Below are 26,203 nucleotides of genomic sequence, written 5' to 3' on the forward strand. Positions count from 1 at the left end.
CAACCCATCTCTGGGAAATATATATATATACCTTATATATGTATAAACTTCATATAGTTGCAATCTAAAGAACTATTCTCGCCTAAAAAAACCTCAAAAGTACATTATGTTGTCCAACAGCTGCAATATTTGTCAAATATAAGTGAGTTTATTCCTCTGCTTGGCACTCTATGTGGGCGGAGTGATACTAAAGGATGAAGAGGCTTTCAGCCAATCAGATTTGAGAAGTAGACAGAACTGTATATATAATAGACTGAATTGTATATATAAAATGTAAATCCAAATGTGTTTACAGTAATCATGACAATTCTTTATACATAAATTAAGAACCAACTGAAACACGCATTATAAATTCACCATGAATCCACAGGAATGTTGCGTGAGAACTTGTTCTGCTGGCATGAATATGATAGAAATACAAAATGTTAAGTGAATGAGCTCTTTCTATTTATTTCTCTGAAAGTTCATCAAATTGCACTTATGCATGATATCATGCAATTGCCAACAACCACATTAACAAACAGACCTAGTACAAAGATTTCAAATTCGATTAAGTGTATATCAAGCAAAGTGTGTTGACACATTTGTTGGTTAGCCACAAGATATATCTTGGCCTATTTCGTCAGGGCCTTGGAATGAAACAACTGAACAAAACAAACACGAGTGGCTCCAATGGTGTATTCCAGATGGAAGCTTTTTGTTAAAGATGTATTTAGTAGGCAGTGTATTATGGAAAGATCAGTAAAACTATTTGCAGTCTTGCATATGCTTTTCTAATCAAGACTAGTATCACTAAAATCACACACACACACACACACACACACACACACACACACACACACACACACACACACACACACACACACACACACACACACACACACACACACACACGCACGCACACAATGTTGCAACAAATCAGTGCAAGATTATACATCCTCTGTGCTTTCAATCTGCAATAACCACTTAATTGACTTTAAGACAAACTAGAGTCCACGTGCATTATTGATAGCCTCAGATTGTGTATAGCCTATTATTCGTTCAGTGGAAAGCAAAGCCAGCCAAACCTTTTGGTAGTTTTATAGCGGGATCAGATCAGGTTGACTGGATGACTTGGATTTTAGCAAGCAGGAGGAAAGGTGATGTGCGGCCACAGTTATTTTCTCAGACTGTTGACCTGAAGCAGAAGAGTTATTACAGTGCAAAGACTCAGGAAATGAGCAGGAGAAAGAGGAAGCTCAGCTGGCCTTAGAGATCATTCAAGAAGGCCCCTTTTGCACGGACTCTCTCCACAACAGGAGAGAGAGATTTAATAGAAAAGGAACCTGATATGTGTTGGATAAAATGTGTCTGTTAATATAAATACCACACAAGTTATAAAACACAGTGCCTGCCAGCTCACTCTTGAGTGTCAATTTCTCATTTGGCCAGCAGAGGGAAGCAAACAGCATCATTATCGCATCCGTTACTGGATAGGACGTTGTTTACTTAGGCTAGAGTTCTCAGGGTACTCAGTGTACCAACACTGCATCGACCTCAGCATTTTCACTGCTTAATTCAGGTGCTCTTCGTGTATAGTGTAACATGTAGTGGCAAAGTCTTTGTAGAGTCAACTATAATTAATAATACTCATCATTTATGAGCATACAACCCCATCAAAAGTGCTTACATGCGTACACATATTGTGGGCTATCCCTACGGTAATGTGAATTATGCGTAATTAGCATAATTATAGCCTACTTTCATTATTGTGTTCAAAGTTTCCCTCTAATTATATGTTGTTGGAAACTTTTTAAAGATGTGATATAAAGGGACCAGCACTAGCTAGTCAGATTTGGTCATTCAGTAGGAGCATATGATATGTTTGTGTGTATGTTTGCATGTATGAAGTGTGTTTGCAGGACAACGGGCTGCTGAGCTCTAAGTTTAGTCACAAAACAGCGCTAAAGACGGCCATGTGCAGAGTTATTATTAGACTCTTGGCAGTGTTTCCACAGCACATCTTTACACGGCTCGGCTCCAGCTCGGAGGAGCTCAGGCGGATCACGTTCTGCTTTCCGCCGTCCTCCTCTTCTTTCACTCTCAGTGTCCATGAACATACACCATCACGGAGGAATCCGTCTCGAGGAAAATCCGACCCAAATTTGTGTGTGGTTTGGGCTGCAGTCAAAGAGAGAGAGGGGGGAGAGAATAGACTAACATTTGTAATTGTATAAACGTGTGTCTTGACTCCAGGCCAGGTGAAGAGGGAATGAGCTGCAGGCTCAGGAATGTGTATGTCTATTCTGTTCAGAAAGGCATGCATATGGGCCACCCAAGTATGTGTATCATGACACGGTCATTCATTCAACCTGGAAAATATCGAGGCTAAAATAAGCATGAAACTCGCACAGGTTGCGGGCATGGAAACAAAAGATTCAACAAAAGAACTTTTTGTCTACTTTATGGTAGGCCAATACGATTTGTGATTGCACGCAAGCTTTTAGCACAATGTTACCTGGTTTAATAGGTTGTTTTGTTCCAAACGTTTGGTTTTTCAGTATTGTGGAAAAAAGGAATATATTTTTTATTATTTTAGTATCTTTCTTTTCATTAAACAATTGTATTTGTCTTGCTTAAAGGCGATATATTACCTGAACTTCTTATGTTGAGTGTGGTATGCTTTGCCTATTAATGAGCATTTTTGGAGAAGTAGATGAAGCTGATAGAAATGCAAATTCCTGATTGCCTAAAATTAACTTGAGCTCTGCAGCAAAAATTTTTGTGAGCAGAGCAGAGATGGGTTGAAAATGAAGAGAATTTGCAGGTGAGAAGTCTTGTGCTTTTGGCGTTGTGGAGAGAATTAGTAGAAAAAGAGGATGTATGAATGAGTGTGACCAATGGAGATCTGGATAATGATTGACAAGTGACGAATTCCACTAAAACTCCACCTGTTAATATCAGCTATGGATAAAAGCTCAAATCAGGAAATTAAATTCGTTGCACACCTCCTTCTATTGCATTGAGTATACCAGAATTCTGTTAATCGAAATATTCATTTGTATCCTATAAATTACTAATATGTTTGACATTGAAGAAAACATCCCTTTTGACCTTTTTTCCTGAACACGCATGGAATTGATAAATATTCCAACACCAGTGTATTGTGTTTAAAATTTTAGTAGCCTATTTAAATTTGTCCTATGGATAGGTCAAGTGCTTTTATACAGTATCAGTTCAAGAGTTCACACTTACATATTGTTTGACAAATTTTATCAGGTTTGGCATGCTTTCCCAGGAGAGAACCCTGAGCTCGGAGATAGTTGAGCCCAGGGCTCCTGCCTGGTCAATAGGGCATGTAAGGGGAGTACGAGATCAGGTGGTTTTTAAGAACTCCCCGTGGTAAAGGAGGAAAGGAGGAGAAGGGGTGGATGGGGGGTTTCTTCAGAAAATGAATGTAAGGAATTAGTTCTAGCTAGGCTAATTATAGTGAGTTGGATTAATCTGATTGGCTGACTAATGATTGTAGATGGGTGACCAGCTGCGGTCAATCAAATCACGAGCTCCTCTCGAAATTAGTTTGTGAAACTTCACTTTGCACCATACTTCAGATTGTCATTAAAAAGCTCAGGACTGTTTGCAGAGGCTGTGAATTACAAGAAAACATGTTGTAAATAAAATTCAATTTCTAGCACAGACCAGTTGTTTCATAAAACTTTGGTGTGTCATTAGGAGCTACTAGTATTAATTCTGTTGTGTATGTTTATTTTTTCGAGTCTCAAAGTGCTTTTGGGTGAAAACATGCATTTTATAAATCTTCAAGAAGCACAGTATCAGCTAAAATCTGTTCTTCTGAAGAAAGAAGATACCTATCCATGATGAGCTGGGGTGAGCAAATAAACCCATAATGTTCATTTGTAAATGAGCTGTCTCTTTAAAATTCTCTGCCTGTCGGTAATTAAAACTATCAATGTAAAATTTGTTATATTTAAATACAGGTGGATTATAAAGAATGTAAATAATTCTAAATCTAAATCTAAAACTACTTTGTATTTTTAAAAATTGTTTTGATATAAAGGCATTTTTACACTAAGAAAGAACTAGCCTATAACTATAACAACACTGCTAAAGGTTTTAAAGTTACCACTACCATAACACAATACATATGAAGGATAATATAATATAATATAATATAATATAATATAATATAATATAATATAATATAATATAATATAATATAATATAATATAATATAATATTTAAACAAAATAGTGCATTCTTACTGAATGAAAGTATTCATATCTTTAAATTGGGAAACAATTTATTAGATACACATCCAAAATTCTTTCATATATTTTCTCACGATTCCATGATGAACTGTTTACACAAGTTTAGTGCATTCTTTTCTTTAAAAAAATGTACTGAAACTTACTGTACAAAGGACAAACAAAGTTGAGGAACGCTTAATTAGATACACATTCAAAATTCTCTGCAAGACCCTACAACCTCCTCCTCCTCCTCCTCCTCATGCTTTTGTTGTAAGTTTTAAAGTGGGCAGCCGTTATGAATTATATCTGACAGCTTCTGTGTCGGCGCTCTGGGTCCAGCACAGCTGCCTTATTTGGGGTATTTGCTGCTTTTTATGCTTGCACCATGCCAAAAGCCATGTGTCATCCAGTCGGCCTGGAGAGGAAACAACTAGAGCAAATGATGGTGAAAGTACGAGATTGAAAGGAGGAGGATGACAGAAACTTTAGGATTGTTCTGAGAATCAGTGTGTTGTTGTGCAAGGGAGCTACAATAGAAGAAAGTGATGTAGAGAGGGTGGAGACGAGACGGCTGAAGGGGTGGTAGAAGAACACAGCCAATGACAAGACAGAAAAGGCTGACTCATGAGCGGTTAGAGCGGTTCTTTTCACAAAAGGTCCCAAATGCCAAAGAGCACTCAAAAACAAGCGATTTTTCTCAAAGGGAAGGAAAGAACAGAACGCTATCTTAACTGATTACTCGGGTGCAGCTAACCTTCTCTCAGGAACAGCCCCGGTTTTAGGGGGAGGGCGAGAGAGAGGCCTGACTGACCCACAGCGAGACCTTCCCACCTGTGAGAAGGACAGGAGCCAAAGAAGACGCTTTAGTTTAGACAACGGCACTCTCTTGTCCAATTTAAACTAGACACAAACGAACCGTTCTCCTCCATAATTCATTATTTATCAGCAAGAGCATTCTGGAGAATCATACAACATTGGAGCTACGCTGAAGATCAAAGCTCCGACACGACAAACCTTGAGAAATAGAGTTTCTTTTTGGAAGAAGGTGGGGAATATCCACAAGGAGAGCCACAGCTGCTGGAATATGAAGTCTCTTCCAAAGAACCAGGGGCGAACTGATGAGATTTTGGGTGCTATGGCGGATATGCTGACATCTCTGGCGATACCCAATCAGAAGTGGGTGAGTGACGTCTGTGGCCTTTCACCTTTATATTAGAATATTTATGCAACATATGTGTTCCACAACAACAGATTTGTGTCTGCCATTTTTTTTGTTTTTTTGTGCTACAAGATATTGCTTTGTTTAATGTGGAACTTATTACCTGATAATGCCAAACAGTTGCTAGTTTAGCCATAATCGTAAAGCACAAATCAGCAGTTGATTTTTTTTCAGTGTTGATAAATATTAACAGTCATTGAAGTCTGAAAAAGAGAAGCAAACAAATCCATGACAGACAGTAGGATAAGCTTATTGTCAGTCATCAAATCTAAAAAGCTTCAGTTCTGCAAATGAATGCCACTTTACAGCAGGAACTAATTGCCGTATTTGTAAATTTGAGGATAAGAAATTTCAAATGAATAATTCAGCTTAAACTATGAAATGCGTCTTTCTTGTATGTGTGTGTGTGTGTGTGTGTGGAGCTTTAAAAAAAACAAGATTAAATGACCCTTTGTTTGTGAACATCCATATCATGTCATAACAATGACGTCTATCAAGTGAAGAACACATCAGAGATAGGAAAAGAACTGAGGGATAAACAGTGAAGTCATTCAAAGAAACATTTCAGAGGAAAACTATACGCAAGAACGCCGTGATGGCTTGCAGTGACACATAAAAGACGCTCTCCTGGGTGTTTTAAAGGAATTTAGAGCACTTGCAGGCGCAGGAAACAAGCGCTGATTAAGACATTTCCTCATAAACAAACATGCACATGTCGTCTTCCCAAAGCAGCTGTCAAGCTGAATGTTTAACTGGATGATTGCTATTTATTAATGCGATCAGAAAAAAGTTTTTAACAAAAGGTTTTTCTATTTCATAGACCTTTTCCCCCAAAACCACCCTGATAAACCTGTTAGTGAATAGTAAGACAACAAACAATGTTCTTTATAAAAGATTTTATATATAAAAACAATATATGTACACACAAATCAATAACATTTCACACAGTTTATAGAGTACAAGAGAAACAATGCTAAGAGTTTAAAATAATACTCTTTAACGTTTTCAATTCCACTGCCCTTGCCAAAATAAAGTCTGAGAAGGAAAACATTTGCGTGAGGAATGTTAGGACTGGTTGGTAGGAAACCATCTGCTAAGAACATAAAAGTAAAAAAGACATACTCTACATTAAAATGTATAGTTTCAAAAATCTATTTGATAATCACTAAGATATAATTTACATTATGTAGTTATTAGGGCTGGAAAACTCGTTATTGAAATACTTCGCCAGATGGCTTGATTAGCTCTTTTTGTGAAAAATCATTCATTTAATTTTAATTTTTGATTGGGATGATTTTGCAAGTGTGTGAATCATGTATAAAAAAAAATTGCAAGAGTAATTACAAACAAAGAAAAAAGTAGATAGTTCTTTATGGTTTTTCTGGAGAGTATTTAGATACAGAAATTTAGTAATGTAAAATAACACTGTAAAGTCTTCATTGTATTAATTAATCAGTTGAAGTTGCAAATGTTTTATGTAATTGTGCCGGAAATGTCTTGAAAACACATGCAAGTGATAAGTTTACTCTGTTATGGTTATACTTCGCAATGACTCCACAAATGTCATGTATGCTCAATTGTTGATCGACTATTATCCCAATTTAATGTTGCATATCCTGCGATGAGGAGAACACTCTCATTGCGATATCGATACTGAAACAATATATTGTGCCCTAATAGTTACAGTCAGTCTTTATGTTTCCCAAATATATCTGTCTAAAAAACAGACAAGCTAGTTACAACAAAGAGAACAGTACTGACTACATACCAAATTCACAATCAATTAAACTAGGAAGCAGCAAAAATGTGGTCATGGGGTTATTGTACATTTGATATTTTTGTGTAAAACATTTGAAAGTTTGGGGCAGTGAAATTTCTTTTGAAAGAGTGTAATACTTTTATTTATCGAGGATGCATTACAGTATATAAACTGTTGAAGTCAGAATTATTAGCCCCCTTTGATTTTTATCTTTCTTTTTTAAATATTTCCCAAATGATTTTAAACAGAGCAAGAATATTTTCACAGTGTGTCTGATATTTTTTTTCTTCTAGAGAAAGTCTTATTTGTTTTATTTTGGCCAGAATAAAAGCAGTTTTTATTTAAAAAAAAAAAACATTTTAAGGTCAAAGTTACTAGCCCCTATAAGCTAATTTTTTCTAACTGTCTACAGAATAAACCATCGTTATACAATAACTTGCCTAATTACCCTAACCTGCCTAGTTAACCTAATTAACCTAGTTATGCCTTTAAATGTCACTTTAAGCTGTATAGAGGTGTCTTGTAAAATATCTAGTAACATATTAAACGCCATCATGGCAAAGATAAAATAAATCAGTTATTAGAAATAAATTATTATTGCTATTATGTTTAAAAATGTGCTAACTTTTAAACAGATATTAGGGGAAAAATAAACAGGGAGGTTAATAATTCGGGTGGGGGGGCTAATAATTCTGACTTCAACTGTATATTACAAGGATGCATTATATATTACAAGGATGCAATACACATATTATTATTTACTTGAAATGTATATCTATTTAAATGTATAAATGGGATTAAAGAGGTGTTTTTTGCACCCCAAATCTGTATTTAATTGATCAAAGTAAATTTTATGAAATAATGCATTTATACTTTTTAATTTTCTGTATTTAACCAGCCATTAATTCAGTCATCAGCACCACATGATCTTAATCATTTTAAAATAGGTTGAATGACAATAAATTAACACTTTTATTTGGCAAAGATGCATTTTATTGATCAAAATACTTTTTTGTTTCATAATCATAAAATACGCTACCTGACAAAAGTCTTGTCGTCGATTCCAGTTGTAAAAGCAAAAAATAATAACTTGACTTTTAGTAGATCATTTAAAAAAGGGGCAGAATCATCTGTTGAACTGCATCCCGATCATACTAAATGCTGCAGAAGACCTACTGGAACCTACATGGACCCAAGATTGTCACGGAAATTGTCGTTTGGTGAAGAAAAAAAATCCTGGTGTGGAGTTACATTCAGTAATATAATCAAATGATCAACTAGAGTCAAGTTATTTTTTGTTGTTCCTAAAACTTGGATAGGCGACAAGACTTTTGTCAGGTAGTGTATACCATATAAGCATCAAACATCCAATAATTATATATATTTTTAATAATTTCAAAGAAAATTTCAAGAAAGTTTGTCGGTAATTTAAAGTAATTGTTACTGTTATTCATTGATCTTAGAATTCAGACAGTATTGAGCACCTGAGTGTGAAACAGGAGCGGAAGACAAGCCAGCGGCCTCCATGGGACACAGAGGGACTGAACTGGGAGGACATGTCCCGAGACAGCCTGGAAAGAGTACGAAGACGAGACAGAGCAAGTAAGGCACAACAACCATATTTGGTCAAATGTTGCTTGACTTGAGCATTAGCAGGTTAAACGTACACAACATGAGGCAGATTGAGCCACAGTAAAAACAAGAGTGTTGACCTTCAGAAACAAAGCAAGTTATGATAGCGTTGATGTAAATCTATGTTCCTTATTATTTCTGTATTAATTATGCCTCTCTTGTGATATCAGGCATTGTTTTGATCTGCTCAATATGCTTAATGACAGAGTGAGATCCTTATTATGGCTTGAAATGCAGCGTCTTTCTGCTGCACTCAGCCCACAGTACAAACAAACATTCTGGTCTACAGTGTTTAGGGTTTGCCAAATATTTACAAGTGTAGTTAACACTATCGGCTTGTTTTTGAGCGCTTACATGGAATTATAATGGTTTCAGTATGGGCTGAAAATAACCTCACCTAAGATTTAAAGGCGTAGTTGATTTCTCTGAAAGCTGTAAACACTGTGGCGCTATCAAAACATTGCTCTGTTTGTTTGACCTTTTCATCCTGCGGGACATTAGTAACAGTGGGCCAGTGGGTTTTGTCGGGCTACTTGTTTTTCTGAACGATGGAATGTAAGGTGTAAATAAGCAACCTGTTTGAAAACATAAATTGGGCCTTTTGGTACTCAGATTGATGTTTGCTTGCTCCTTCAGCCTGTATGCTCAGCATCTATATTACACACATACAACAGAAATAACAATGCATTTAGAAGTTTTGCATTTAAAATAAAATAAATGCTAAAAATAAATATATAAAAAGTAATTCTGTTTTAAAAAGCCTAAAACCTAAAATTCTGTCTATTTTACTTGTTTAGAATTGCATGAAGGCATCTTTTTGTGCTGTCAAATTTGATTTTCAAAGTTTAACAATCGAACATTTATTTACATTTTACATTTACATTACAGTCTGAAATAACGTATTGTCTGGGTAAGTCATGTAAAATAAGTTATTGGTATTTTATTCACCTATATGTTATCTCTTATACAATATATTGTTTCAAATGGCTAAATAATGTAAATAAAAGTCCCAATGTTAAACTGTAATAAATTTGTTATTGTAAACAATAGAAAACAACTATAAACCCCAAAATGCAGTGATCTGTCTATTTTTTTCCTATGTGAATTTAATTTTTGTTACAATTTCTGGATAATGGCTTAAACTCATAGCAACATAATTCCAAATTGTGCCAGTAGGTGGCGACTAGTTAATTTTTCATTTTTTTTCCAGCTTAATCCCTTTATTAATCTAGGGTCACCATAGAGTAATGAACCGCCAACTTATCCAGCAAATGTTTTACGCAGCGGATGCCCTTCCAGTTGCAAAAACATTCATACACTCTCATTCACACACATACACTATAGACACATAGACATTTTTAGCTTACCCAATTCACCTATAGTACTTGTCTTTGGACTTATGGGGGAAGCCAGAGCACCTGGAGAAAACCCACACGAATACGAGGAGAACATGCAAACTCCACACAAAAATGCCAACTGCTGAGAGGTGATTGTGCTACCCACTGCGCCACCGTACTGCCGATGGTGACTAGTGACTGTATTATAAGAGGCTATCTGAACCATGCCTAAACTTGGTCTTGGAGGGCCGGTGTCCTGCAGAGTTTAGTTCCAACCCCATTCAAACATACATTAGCTACACATCGGCTAGTCTTCACTTTTACATTCAGAATTGTCCTCCTTATTTTGTGACATCTATGTTGTACCTTTGTGTAAGTAAGCATTCTCTTTTTTATATTTGTTACCCATCCGGTCCTACTGCACCCAACCTGCTCTAAGCTGGGATCGAACCGGTGATTCTTTGTATGGGAGTCAGTTGCTCTAACAAAGAGGCTAAAGACAGTGGCTTCTAGCATCTGCCGCTTGAGCGACTTAGAGGTCAGAGGTGTTTGATTTACCTGCATAGCACTTTGCTAGCTGGCCTCCGTTACACTCACCTTCCTAAACCTCACTTGCATCCCGGACGAGCCTCTACATGTAACCTACCGATCCTACTGCACCGTGATTCTTTGTATGGGAGTCGGTTGCTCTATCAAGGAGGCTAAAGTCAATGGCTTCTAGCATCTGTCGCTTAAGCACCTTTTGAGGTCAAAGGAGTGAGGTTTACCTGCATAGCACTTTGCTAGATGACCTCTATTACACTCACCTTCTTAAACCTTACTCCTATCCCGGTCGAGCCCCTACATGTAACCCACCAGTCCTACTGCACCCAATTTGCTCTGAGCTAGGATCGAACCGGCGATTCTTTGTATAGGAGTCGCTTGCTCTGACATCGAGGCCAAAGACAGTGGTCTCTTGCAGCTGTCGCTTGAGCATCTTTAGAGGTCAGAGGAGTGAAGTTTACATGCATAGCACTTTGCTAGCTGGCCTCCGTTACACTCACCACCCCCTTAAACCTCACTCCCATCCCGGACGAGCCCCCATGTGTAACCCACCGGTCCTACTTCATCCAACCCTCTTTGTATGGGAGTTGGTTTCTCTAACAAGGAGGCTAAAGACCATGGCCTCTAGCGTCTGTCACTAGAGCACTTTTTGAGGTGAGAAGAGTGAGGTTTACCTGCATAGCACTTTACTAGCTGGCCCCTGTTACATATACTATCTCTTTAAAAATGCTTGATCAGCTATCCTTGAATAGTTAATTTCACTAAATAAATAGTGTGTGTTGCTTTGATATGTGCAACACTCCACTGTGCCTTTGCCTTCATTTTTTGAATATATTATTGTTAACAGCACAAAACTAGACATATGTACTTGCAATATTACATCTAAATGTAACATGCTGTAAGTCATTATTAATTTATTGTTTACGTATTCAAATATCATGCTTTTGTTTGAGTTGTTGTGATGAATATCAGCATAGTCGTATTGATATTTACCCTGAAGGGTTAAATATGGCCAATGCATTGTTTTAATTGTGAATAAATCTAAGTTAAAGTAACAAGACTCTTATCAGATCGGCGCTTTTAAAGGTCAAAGCGGATGGTTAATGAACCACACCCTGTAACTGTACCGCCTGAACTGATAATCAAACTTTCCTAATCAACTTGTAGCGGGGAAACGATCTTTGTTAATCTTCCGTGACGAAAACTGGATGAAAAGCTGCCCTGAACAGCTTCCAGATGGGAGACCCACTCGCCTAACTTTGCCCAGTGCCTGGAAAAAAGCACCACTTGTTGCAGCTATGATTTTGGAGTTAAATGGATTAAAATGAGTCCATCAGAACAGAAAGAGCTTTGTTGCGGGACGGGTACTGGATCCTGAGGTATGTGTCATGTAGCCAAATCACTAACTATTCAGGACGTGGTGTATAGTATGGCAAGGAGGCCTTAGGATGTTTGTCGCACATGAGTCTGCTTAGATGAATTGCAGTGTCAGAGCTGTAGCTTCTAAATATTAGTTTAAGCCATACCAAGAGTCGACACTGTTGCCCATTTAATCAGAGATGCTTCCTTGTATAAATTTACTTCTTTTGTTTACTTCTATGCTGTGAATTTTTGTTTGCAGATTTCTTTTTTCATGGACAAATAATGATCCAAATGATTACTCCTCAAAAGGGTCTGTTCACATAAAAAAATGTATTTACTTGGCTTGTTTCCACTGAGTGGTACGGTACGGTACTGTATTGTACGGTACTGTACTGTATGGTTCGGTAAGATTTTATGGCTGTTTCCACTGTGAAAAGGTACCTAAAAGCAAACTGTACCGTACCACTTTTTGGGTACCTTTTGCCAAGGGTACCTAGCATGACAAAAGGGTACCTAAAGGTGGAGCTATATGTGCAGCTGAACGTTATTGGTTTACAGAGAAACGTCTCCAGAGTATACAAAAGCAGGAAAATGAAAACAAAGGAACTGCCATTTCTAAAAATACAGCCTAAAGACACATTGCACTGTAATAATATATACATATAATAACGAGCCATGGTCGAACCAAGCTTAAACAAACTTTGTTGCCGTCAAGAGTTTACCCTGTGCATCGTAGTTGTTTACAAGGCCGTCTAATGTGCCAGGGGTATCGCTTTCTCGTGATCGCTGGTTGCGCGTCTATATTTAAAATAACATCATTCTTGACCTGATGATAATAATGTGCGTGTGATTATTAATGTGCTTCTGACATCTGATCCTTTTAGAAATTTATATATATAAGTTGTGTTTCTAATACAGATATTTCTCAAAAAAAAAAAAAAAACAGCACCAAAAAAACTACACTATACTCTTAATGACTTTAGTGAAGGGAGAAATTCTACAGTCCAACTGTTAAACTTGTTGGTTTTACAATCTAAAAAAACAATGTGTTGAAAGTGATGTTAGTGAGACAGGAAGGGGTGCTCAATCTGCGGTCGGTGTGGGTCCTATCGGTCCAGTATATTGATGGGGACTCCATACTGCTCATTGAGCACCATCTTTTAGATGAAATGTTAAACTGAGGTCCTGACTCTCTGTAGTCGTTAAAAATTCCAGGATGTCCATCAAAAAAGTGTAGGGTTTTAACCCTGGCATCCTGGCCAACTTTGTACACTGTTCATCATCGCCTCCTAACCATTCCTATATCATAATTGGCTTCATTACTCTGTCTCCTCTACACCAATCAGTTGGTGTGTGGTCTGGTCCAATATGGGTGCCATCGCATCATCTAGGTGGATGCTGCACACTGGTGGTGGATGGGGAGATCCCTCCCAATGTGTAAAGCAATTTGAGTTTCCAGAAAAGCACTATACAAATGTAAGGAATTATTATTATTATTATTATTATTATTATTGGTAACACTTTATTTTTTTTAGTCCAGTTGATTATTAGTAGACTGTCTGCTTAATACATAATCTGTTGATACTGCTGCTGAACAGACATTTTCCTGACTATAAGAAACTTAGCAAGTACATGTCAACTTACACTAACCCTAACCCCAACCCTTACCCCAACCTAACAGTCTACTTATAATCTAATGAAAATTAATTGGCATGTAGATGCAATGTAACTTAAATTCAACAAATGGATCATCAAAATAAAGTGTTAACTTATCATTATATACAGTGAAATATTTAAGCATTTTAAGAGTGCAGGGCTGCAACATGAAATTTTAGCATCACAGGTAATGACGTTTTTCTGCACAGATTCCACTTTCAACCATTAAGCAAAAAAAAAAAAAAAAAGTTAATTAACGCAAACAGATGGGTTCAACAAATGAGTATACAATCAATAAACAGCCATGTAGCTCACAACAGATCTTTACAGGGTTATTGTTAAAATAAAATTTTCTATGGTGATAACGAAACTTTACTGTTATGCCCGGTGCTATTGAAATTAATTCTGGTTTGATTTCTCTGTTTAAAATTAGTTGGAACTCTGCCATCTGATACCATCCCCCACCCCCACCCCCGAAAAAGAGGGGTCTTGGTCTGCTTCTAATCATCTCTGGAGCAATTCAACTGAAATACGAGTGCCCAAATAAAGCCAAAAGACAACTAAACAGACAGACTAAACAAACACAGGACATGATTTCATCATGAGATGCTCAAGCATACCTGTTTTTTTGATGTCATAGTTGCATCTGCATCTCATTGAAGCAGATCTTTGCATGACTGCAGAATGCCTAGCTGTTTTTTCTCCTTTTACATTTCATAAGCTCTTCACAAGTTTACAGATGAAAAAAATCCCTTTGTTAAATTCTGTTGCAATATGTATGTCACAAAAACAATTCTGTCATTAAAAAATTTATCAATTTTGGTTTGAAAATTGCATCTTCAGACCAAACTAGAACCAAACTAAGTGTGAAAACAAATATGGCACAAATATGGCACAAATAAGTGTATAAATCCTTATACGATGCCTCGGCATCCTGTTTTTGTAGCTCGAATATCTCCATAATCATTCATTGCAATTCCACAAAAAATAATATGGAAATCATTACTCAGATGTTTTTCTTTTGCATCTCACAGAAGAAAGTAATATCGATTTGGAACAACATAAAGGTGAGTTAACGATGACACAGTTTTTATTCTTGGGAGAAGCGTTGCTTTAATCTCAGCATGTTTAATCAAAAAGCTTTAGTGATTTTTCAAGATGCCCTTCTCTTCCAGTTAATACTTTTCAGTTCCTCATCAATAAGATCTGAAGGGCTCAGAGTGGAATTTCCATTCCTTGCTTTGTCTATAGCTAAAGAGGCCCCTGCGTTACTAGAGGCACAGGAGATCACCCATCTGTTAAAGATTAGAAACAAGATGCCGTTTAGTGGCTTCAGTGGAATCACGGGACAGTGCCAGCATTCACTAAATCACATGCAGACGTGTAGCTTGCACACATTTACCTTCTCCTTTTAATTTATTTTTCTCCTCTTACGTACTCAAAGCTTGTGTCCGGCAGTCCATTCAGGACATTTCCTTGGATCAAAGCCCTCATGTCTTGCTCAAATCCCCAAGCTTCACTGTCCAGTCCAGGAGTCGTTTTAAGGCAGGCAAGCCTCAAAGCACGTAATGAAGCTCTTTCGTAACAGCGTTGGCTAAGGATGACTACGTGAACCTTCAAAACAACACGTTTGCCCTTCATCGTTTGTATGGTTAATGCTTAGAAACACAACAACAGGAAGCAGAGAGAGCTGTGCTTTCCAAGGTGAATCGCTGATGCATGTACTGTTTCCTAGGATTATGAATTCAGATTGTTTGAGTGACACATTCGGATCCCTGTGGTGGAATATGTTTTATGAGGAGAAGTATGTCATCTTTTAATATTTTAGAGGACTGGGAAATGTTTGTTGTTTATAATTTTTGTATTATTAATTTTGAACATCAGCCTGTAGTGCTCATTTGCACACGAGGTTGGATCTGGTGCAGTATTTTTGTTCATCATTATTTTATTCATTATCCTCCATTCATTATTCAGTTCCAGCAAATCTGCCCGGCTCCGTCATGCCTTGCGCTATGCTGGATTGTTCTCTTACAGTCAGACTAATCATGCATTCATCGCTACAGTAGAAAATACATGCTGTCATTTGGCATAAAACATTGTGTCAGTGTATTTCAGCAATGATCTGTATGGTTTGTTCTGCAAGAAATTCAAAAGTAGGCCCATTATGAAGACTTCTTTTACACATATTCCTTATACATAAAACAACAAGATACAGCTGGGGGAATGTAGAGTCAAAATTCCCCAGAGACCCATAGGCTAAGCGAGTCCCGACCTTAAAAGGGCCTTTGTTACCACAGCGTTTGGAGCTGTACTGCCACACTGGGGGAAATTGGTGCTGGTTGCCTCAGGCTTTGCCAGTGTGTGTTTTCATGTCTGTATGTTTTATTACATTTGTTTAATGCGCATCAAGACTTTATTGGAACATAAAGCTGACAGTTATTGCTACAATGTGTCTGCTTTGCAACCTGACTTCTAGAATTGATAAGTGAAAATTTGGCTTTGTTGCCACCATTTTGGAAAAATCTTAAAAAAAAAAAGTTTTCTCTAAACTTTTTAAAAACTTTTAATAGATGTTTTAGGTGTTTCAGCTCAAAATACCTCATGGATCATTTATGTAAAAGCAAATGTGTCTTTAAATTCAAATGAGCTGCTGCTTTCGGACGTTGTTTTAAAAGAGGTTTGCTCTTTCAAAGCTTGTCCAGGTTACTCCGGCAAAAGCAAACAAAACCTAAGCATGGATTTTAGAGCCTTGTCAGATTAGTCTTCTGACATATGGGGCTTCAGCGTCAACACTTGATAGAGGGCATGTCTTAAGTTGGGGCTGACGCGATCGTCATAGCAGTGTCAGCCAATGAAATTAGTCAAATTGTCTACTGTCTGAGCTGGTGTATTTGCATACAGTGATCCAACTGGCTGACGCTTTTGTTGGCGCTTGAAAAGTTGAGAAAGTCCCAACAGCGAGCAACGCCACTGAAGCGGCGCCAACGGATCCACAATACAGTTCGGCTACGCCTGACGTCACCCATTCAAAGTGAATGGGAAGCGTTGACACTGACGCCCTGTGTGAATGGGGTGAAACACATACCTGTATGAAACAGTCTTTCCTCTCTATATGCACTAGACACTTTCTTAAAAAAGCTAATTTACTAAAATTAAAACTAATTTAGACTGTCTTAGCATCTATATAATGCTGCTCTTTATATAAAAGTGCTTCTTTCGTCCTTATCTTTAAAATAGTAAATGTAAATCCATAAACAGCACCATTAAAGGACTCTTTAAAATGCATTTATAGTGGTAAAAAAGTGGGTCTAATCTTTGCACATAATTGCCACCAAAGAAAAAAAAGTATCCATGCATAAACAATATCTGTATGTCTAAATCAAAATGAGGTCAAAGCACTGGAAAATAACCCAGAGATCTTAAGGAACGCAGACATTCTCTTGGGTTAATGCTCCAGAGTGGGTGACATATTGATAAACGGCTGGCCTCTGTGCTAGAACTCTAGGCCAGAAGCCAAAACTCTACACCCAACAACCACCAGCCATCGTCCTCTCAATCAGCTGTAGGACAGTATGAGATTCTGTCAGCCTTGTCATAAACCTTTAGAGCTGTTTGTATATTTTCCGTTTGGTGTTTATTCACTGCATGTTGAAATATAGTGACTCTTGGTTGAGTTGCGTCCCGTTGTTGAAAGAGATGTGGTTTAGTTTGAAGTTTGGGAGTTTGTAGACATTGCTTTGTTTTGCTTTGATCCTTTGGTGCTAACTGTTGCCTTGTATGTTATTAATCAGAACAGAGGCTGATACACCTTTCTCCAAATGCCTTAGCAAAGTCCTCATGACGAACAGTGCTCTGGGGAGGTATTCTTTGATCTGAAGATGAGAAAAGGGTGGCCTGAGTCATTGTCTTTTTGCCTACCGGGTTCAGAGAACAGCATTTTTACAGACAGAGACAGTGGTCTGCATCTGCTGAGATCAGATGTAATGATCCTCTGCTTTATAAATCAGTGAACAAAACTGATCTACGGATGGTATTTTCACACTGTAATATTTTATGAACCGAAATCCAGGGATGAGACAAAGAACATGCTTCTCTTTATATGGAAATGAAAGCCAAAGTTTGGACTCTGTGTATAGCATCATTTAAAACAGATATGTCTTATGTAATATGCATTAATTTGTGGCTGAATGGAATGTGTTGCATGTCAGGATGATGAGAAGGATTGTGTTTACCTTAGATAAACCTATATGTTTAAATATTTTATCACTGATCTTTAAGAATCCAGAAAATCCTCTTCAGGAGGTCTTAGCGACTGGATTTATAGGATCTGGGGGAAAGTATTCATCTGAGGTGCATCTGTTTAAATATAGTATGTAAGGAATGGAGAGTTCTGGTGAGAGGGATCGTGGGAGGCACCGGTAGACATATTTTCCATCAGAGTTTTTCATACAGATTTGTCTACGTTATGCACAGTATGCCTTTTAAATGTGCATTTGTGTATCCTTTCAATCTATTTAAATAGCTGCATCCCGTAATATGTAGAAATTGAATAACAGAATGATGGAATCTATTTCCATTAAGAAATATCTTTCAAAAGCATACACACTAGCACTCATATTTTTGTGAATTGTTGGGCCATTCCATACACTGTGATCCTAAATAGATTGGCACAACTCAAAAAATTTGAGGTAAAATTTTCTATTTTATGTAAACAGAAACATCAAGTTTTGAGTTTGTTGTACTCAACTTAAAATACCCAAGCGACCCAGCTCATACATTTTAATAGCATTTAACATAATTGTTTTAATTTCTTTCAAATTCAAATACGGAGGGCCCTATCATACACCCGGCGCAAGGCGCGACACAATAGTCTTCTGCTAGTTTCAGCTTGGCGCAAGAGTCGTTTTGAGGCGTTGCGCTATGCTGTTTAAATAGCAAATGCATTAGCACTCATTTGTGCGCCCATAGGCATTTTGGTCTAAAAAGGAAGGCGTTCTGAGGTGCACTGCTGGCGCGTCGCTATTTTGAGAAACTAAAATTTCTTTTTCATTAGACCAAAACAAACCCGGTCTAAACTCCGGCGCAGAGTTGCGCCTCGCTTACTGCTTAATATGCACAAGAGAGCAATAGGCAAATATCTTTACATATGAAAAAATTTCAATATTACGGATATATATAGGATATAATAAGAATAAATATAGGATATAAATATAAAGGATTAAAATGTTACAAAACATTTTATTTTCTAGCCTACATAAATATAAAAAATCAATGCTTTTATGTCTTCTTCATCTCGGGAGGCTTTTTCAGTTCATTCATAACAATTTGCTTTTGTATAATGTTATTATTATTAGCAGTATTATTTATTATATCCATTTTTATATTTGTTTTATTAAAAATACGCTTAGATTTGCCCACCTGCAGGTTTTAGACCATATGGGGCACAGCATGTGTTTTAGGATATAACTCAGGTTTTTGAGCACACATCGTTATTATTGTTCATTTATTCGTTTGCTGGAAATTAGAACTAAATTTAAAAAATAGTTTTGAAACGGATATTTGCGCTTAACAAACGCATTTAATTATTTATAGACTAATTGATGTCTGTGCGTGGTTTCCCTATCCAAGAGCGAAATTGAAAGTAGATCCATTATCTCTCATTCTCACGCAGTAGATGCTCTGTTGAACAGTTTTCTGTTAAAAAAACGGTTAATTTTTAGCTGTTTGCTTGTAAAATGCTCAGTTTTTCCACTTAGACTTACTTTACGTCCTGTGTGGGAGATGAGACTCTAATTGGTTTATTCTCAAAACACACCTATAACTCATTAAAAAATAAACTCAACCCTTTTAGACTATGCGCCACGGCGCAAAGAGGATTTTCCCGTCCGTAAATTAGCAAAAACGCGTTCTGACATGCCCTGAAAGCGTTTGTGCCCTGCGTTTTGCGCTCTGCGCATGGACCGTCAAAATAGAGCCCAAAAGCTTTGTCTGATTGACAAGCAGCACCTACTTATATTCAAAAGAATTTAAAATGCCAAATGGGACGAATTTATAACCCCTTTTGAAAGTAAAACATACTCTAAAAGGTAGTGTAATCTACACAACAAGCAGTGTGTGTGTGTGTGTGAGAGGAGGGCAGTTTTTCGATGTGATCTGGTTATTTTGTGGTTCTGTGACTGCTGGTGTTGGCTGCTGTATGTTAAAAAATTATGACAATTAAAAAAAGTTAATTTCGATTTACATAAATTAAAACTAAATAAAACATTAACCTTTTATTTTGGGTGTTTTTTGTGCATTTGGGCAGCTTTTGGCCTGAAAAAAGTCATCTATATCTAGCAACACTGCACACAAGACAGATATCATATAAACACTCATTATATGTTAATCAAGGAAATTCAGGATTAGACACAAACACTTTTTTGAAGATCTTTTTTATGGAGCTATGAGAAAAAGTTAGGACAAATTATGAAATTCCAATTTTTTCATAACAGGACATAAAAAATATAGAATCTTTTGCGTGTCTTAAAATTTGGGAAATTAAATGAACAACAACAAAAAGCATTAACAAAAATTAAAACTGATCTGAACCGAACTGATCATCAGCAGACGTTTTAGTAGTTTGTTAGTCTGGAGCCTTCAGGTGTGAACACAAAGCCTGCCTGACAGCTAAAGATCATCCAGAATTGGGTCATGAAACAAGACAATGATGTTAGGAATGCCAGAAAATCTACAACACAACAGCTAAAAAAGAAAACAAAAAAGGTCAAGGTGTAACAATGTTCCATCCTGACTAAAATGCTATGGCGTGAGCTGTGCAAAAAACTCGTCTGAGACTGATAAGTTCATACAAAAAATTATTACTTTAAGTAATTACTGCTAAAAAGGAATCTACAGGCATCTAAATTATAGAGAGTGCTAGGTTTGTGACCTATAGCTACCCTGCAAAAATTTAGCAAACAATTTATATGGGCTGAATTTCAACCTAATTTATTTATTTAAATTCAGCCTATATAAATTGGGGGCAAAGCAGTGGCGCAGTAGGTAGTGCTGTTGCATTTCTGTGTGGAGTTTGCATGTTCTCCCTGCGTTGGTGTGGGTTTCCTCCGGGTGCTCTGGTTTCCCCCACAGTCCAAAGACATGTGGTACAGGTGAATTGGGTAGGCTAAATTGTCTGTAGTGTATGAGAGTGTGTGTTAATGAGTGTTTATGGATGTTCCCCAGAGATGGGTTGCGGCTGGTAGGGCATCGTAAAAACGTGCTGGACAAGTTGGCGGTTCATTCCGCTGTGGCGACCCCAGAATAATAAAGGGACTAAGTCGACAAGGAAATGAATGATAAACTGTTTGCAACCACTCACCTTAAAAATTGAGTAAATCCAATAAATATTTTTTTTCAGTGCATGAGATGATGTTCAGTGTCTCATGATGTTGTTTATCTGAGGTTTTATCTACCACATTTTTTGGTATCACATTAAGACCTTCCAAGGACCATATAGATTTTTTGATTATGTCCCAATACGGAAACCCATGAAATGCAGTATATAGGGTGTCCTAACGTTCTCACATGACTGTAAAGTGTGTTCATTTTCACAGAAAATGTATATCTTACAGCTTTAAATTCACATTTTTAATAAAATTCTGATCTTTATTTTCTGACTAGTTCTAATGAAGGGACTAGATTGGTATTTGCATTTTTGATTCAGTTCTAAACAGCATTAATTTCCTCAGGGAAAATGGTTTAACACAAGCAGAAACCGGACAGGTCTGCTGCACCAGTAACTGGATTGAATGTGTGGGCGCTGATCTGCTCATATAATGAATGAACAGAGTAATTAAGCAGAATATAATAGAAATGAATGTTGCTTAATTTTAATCTTTTTGACTACATTTCTGTCTCATCTTTATTCATCAACAATAACATAACATGCTGTCCATTCGTTAGACGAGCGGATCAGAATGTGCGGATCGGAGTCATAATTACTAGTTCAACTTTGTCAAGCTACACTGTAAAACAATCCTGGTTGCCTTATTATTTTTTTAACTAAATCAAATTAAACTTATGAGTCCATTGAACTTTCATTCATACAGTTTCTTTTTTGGCTTAGCCCCTTTATTAATCTGGGGTTGCCACAGCAGAATGAACCGCCAACTTATCCAGCATAAGTTTTACGCAGCGGTTGCCCTTCCAGCTGCAACTCATCACTGGGAAACACCCATACACTCTCATTCACACTCATACACTATGGACAATTTTAGCTTACCCAATTCAATCCGGAGCACTCAGAGGAAACTGAGGCGATGAAAATGAGGCGATCATACTACCCACTGCGCCATCGTGATGCCCTCCATTAAATTTAGATTATGTTAAACTGACTTAAAACAGTTTGCGTGACTTATTAAATTAAGTTCGAACAAAATAGAACAAACATTCAAAAAATATTTAATCATCACAATTCTTGAGGGTTTTGTGAGATAACTTAATTGTTTTTATGTTCAATTAATTTAAATTTGTACAAACAACTAAGTTAACTTAATCAATTTGTGTTGAGACAACATGAAGGATTTGTGTGGAACCAAGCATTTTTTTCGCTCATATTTTCGTTGACAAAATTACCACTGGTTCTAAATAACACCCATCCCTTGTGTCTCAATATGAGAGTGTGTGCTCATTTTTGTATATATATATATTTGTGAGTCCTGGCCAATCTCCTGGCCTCGGTTAGAAGACAGACCAGCAAACAAAGTGCAGAGCACACAACACCAGCTCACTGCAGCCAGCCGGCTTTCTGCCAGCTGTCTCTGTGTTCTCCCACACTGCTGCCTATTCATGCAGGCCTTAATTGGAGCTCCTGCTTTTAGAAAGAGAAAGAATGAGAATTCAAGAGGTTTAAACATTCCAATAAAAACACAGTATGGTAAATGCATTGCACAATATGACTTAGAACGGGTTGCACAATGCTAGAGAAGGGTAGTGTATGTTTTCCATGTAGATTTACTTTTTCGTGGACGTAATGATGTAAACGGTGAAATTTTCCATTGGTTATTGCATTATTACATGATTGCATATTTAATCCTGATAACCTTAAACCCACTACTGCAAGCATTTTCACTGTCCCTGTCACTGTCAAAGCTGTTAGACCTTGAACCATTGTTTGTGTAATTAGCATGCAGTGAGCAATGCCAGAATCCATCATCATCATCATCAGTATGTGCAAAAACAAGGGGGCAGTAGGTAAACACTGCCAACACTACTTAAAGCTATTTGTCCATCCATTTTTCATTTCTGTGTACTTGCGTGCACAAATGAAGTGGATGCTAATGAAGTGAGTTTTGGGGTGAGGATAGTCTGTTTGGCTGATGAATGAATGATGGGAAACCTGTTAGAAATATGTGTGCGGTTCCATACAGTATGATATCCTAATCTGTGTGTATTGTATGTTTCTGTTTATGTGTGTGTTTTAATGTGTGCGTGCCATGGGTAGAGTCATAAATGGATGCAATGAAGCGAGTATAATGAAAGCATAAAATAGAAACCGGAAGGAGTGCAGGAAGAACAGAAGGGGAGGTTGAGGAATATTAAGAGAGAAGAGAAGATTAAGAGAGCTGTGTTGGTTTTAATGCACTGTTCACCTCACATTCTCTTTTTGGTTGCCATGGAATTCTGAACCGTGTTTGTGGAGATGAATAACAATATTCAAATGCCAGACATTATTGCAGCCTCAAAGTTGTGTAGATCTACTTGCTTGCTGCTATTCACAATACTTTTGTATTATTAACAGATAAACACTAATAAAGCTGCTAAAAATACTTGCTAATTAACTGGAAATTTACTTCGTTTATTCATTTATTCATTTTTTTTTTTGGATTAGACCCTTTATTAATCGTGGGTTGCCACAGTGGAATGAACCGGCAACTTATCCAATATACAGTATGTTTTACACAGTGGATGCCCTTCTAGCTGCAATCCAGTACTGGGAAACACCCATACAAATACACTACAGCTTTTTTTTATTCAATTCACCCGTATTGCATGTTTTTGGACTGTGGGGGAAACCTGAGCAACCGGAGAAAACCCACGCGAACTCAGAGAGAACATGCAAACTCCACAAAGAAATGCAAACTGGCCCATCTGGAGCTTGAACCAGCAACCTTCTTGCGGTGAAGCGCCAGTGCTACTTTTAACCACTGAGCCACCGTGTCGCTCCGGAAATTTACTTGATCATTTCAATTAAAATTGATAGGTATATCTGCTTTTATGGTAAAATTGTTAAAAGAGGCACCGGACCTCAATAGTTAATTTGGTTGTATTTGTATTGTTAAAAATAATATTTATTAAGTAATAAATGTGTAATTTATTAAATGATCAGTCATGTACATTCAAGTATTTTTTAATAACCCAGATGCAACCAAGTTTACCAAGTTGTATATTATTATTGATTGATTGATTGATTAATTCATTCATTCATTCATTAATTTTTTCCTGGCTTAGTCACTTTATTAATCTGGGGTTGCCACAGCGGAATGAACCGGCCATTATTATTATTATTATTATTATTATTAAATAATATGATTATAATGTAATAATATGATTTGTAACTGTACTAAAAATGTTTGTATCTTAAATAGGCATGGAACAATAACTGGTTTAGGGTAGTTTGGAAAAGTCAAAGTTTTAAAACAGCAAAAAAAATTCTGTTATACCGTTCCTAAGGTTTATCTAAAGCTGTTTTATGTATTTTTTAGGTGTTGTAAAGAAATCTTTGTTTGGTAAACTAACGAAACCTAGCAGAAGGGAATGATTTCTTTTAATTATTGAGCCTGACATCTTTTCTGTTCAAAAATTATTATAAATCTGAATTGTGTTCAATGGGGGAATATGTGTTGTTTTTTACTAAGACATGTAAAAATAACTTAATTTACAGCAGTAATAACAATACTGTGAAACCATGCTATTTTTATCCAAAGTAATCATTAGAGATGTCCCGATCTGTTTTTTTTGTCCTCAAGTCTGAGTCATTTGATTTTGAGTATCTACCGATACCGAAACCTGATCTGATACTTCTATAATGCATAAAAAAGAATAAAGAAGAGCAAAGAAACAGATCCAGATATTTCAACATTCACGACTCTGATAACAAACAGAGCACTTCTGTCAGCTTGATCAATCAAGTAATAAACAACATAAATTTGTCACTTTTGGACATTAGTGCAACAGTAAAAATGCATAAAAGATTAAATATATAAACAAATAGCACCTCTACTTAAAATACCCGGCAGGCAATCCCAAGTTTGCATATCTCACAGTTTCCTATGACAATGTTGTCATCATCAACTTTATAAAACCTCTAGACCGCAGACATACTCACGCTTTCTGATTCAAGTTGCTTCTATGTTCTGCATTGCTGGCATTTAACCAACAGTGTCTCTGCGACAAAGGGATGTCATGCTGCATACATTGCTGTTTCTGTGTGAAGTCAAGAAAGAGGTCTAACTCTATGCCACCACATAATTATAGATATGTTAAAAAAATATTCAGATACATATATACATATATATTCAAGTCCTGATTGAGAGGTTACATTCAATTTAAATCGAGTCTGAAACCGCATGATCGGGCCAGATTTCTGATTAGAAAGTGTTGTTTTAAACTAAAAAAGTACACTGCAAAATTCATTCACAATTCATTCATGCTGCCCCAACACAAATCAATTAAGTAACAAATTTGGGTGGATTGAACACAAAACAACAACGTTTTCCTCAAGAATGTCAAGAATTGTGTTGATTCAGCTCATTTTAAGCAAGTAGTTTGACAAGCAGCTAAATATGTGTTAAGTATACAATCAAATGTGTTGTCTACTGGAAACAAACATTTTTAAATAAATGAATACAAGTTTTCAGCAAAAATAGAGGTTTTTCAAATGCATCTTAAATATAATATTTTTTTATCGGCCACTCTTAGAAACAGCAGTGAAATGCCTAGGCCTCCCTAAATCTGACATGCTTATAGATACGGGTATTGCCCGGGCACATGCAGTAGTATACACTCCCTCTACTGCTCAGAAATGTAAATGCACTCCAAACCGACACCAAGCACATAAGTGTTGGGCTTAATATTCATCATAACAACATCACATGATTGAGATGCATTTTTGTTTTTACAAAGTGCATATACTGCAGATCTTCATGTGGCCTTTGCATTTTTCTCTTCACCCGTTTCTGTACAGGTAGCTACACGAGAGTATGTTAGTTTTGAGGGAGGTTTCTGCTTCAAAAATGATTTGCTGGCACTTTATATAAAAAATAACATACTTTACCTCAACAGGAAAAGTAAACTCAGCAAGCTCTCAGAACATCTTATTCAAATTTGCACTCCTGTCATAGTTAATTTCCTCAAGTATTGCAAACGGAGACAAAACAAACTGGTTAGAGCAAGAGGAGGGAGAGATTAG

General features: G+C 36.8%; 1 protein-coding gene and 1 long non-coding RNA gene across 2 annotated transcripts in view; one reads left to right on the forward strand and one right to left on the reverse strand.

Annotated features, from left to right (window-relative positions):
* Positions 1–5,080: 5,080 nt before the first annotated feature.
* Positions 5,081–26,203, forward strand: part of arhgef25a (Rho guanine nucleotide exchange factor 25a) — a 185,222-nt gene continuing 164,099 nt past the window's right edge. Inside the window, exons 1-2 of the mRNA XM_087307292.1 lie at positions 5,081–5,427; positions 8,689–8,827. Coding sequence (XP_087163418.1) covers positions 5,332–5,427; positions 8,689–8,827 — 235 coding nt within the window. The 5' untranslated portion in view covers positions 5,081–5,331. The remainder of the gene's footprint in view (positions 5,428–8,688; positions 8,828–26,203) is intronic.
* On the reverse strand, positions 9,383–13,025 carry LOC147838233 (uncharacterized). The gene is made up of 3 exons (XR_015523712.1): positions 12,563–13,025; positions 11,412–12,451; positions 9,383–10,961 (listed from the first exon to the last, which is right to left on the reverse strand). It is a non-coding gene; the product is annotated as an uncharacterized LOC147838233 (long non-coding RNA).

Source organism: Danio rerio, chromosome 23, assembly GCF_052040795.2.
Source record: "Danio rerio strain M-AB ecotype USA chromosome 23, GRCz13ab, whole genome shotgun sequence".
NCBI classification, from domain to species: Eukaryota; Metazoa; Chordata; class Actinopteri; order Cypriniformes; family Danionidae; genus Danio; species Danio rerio.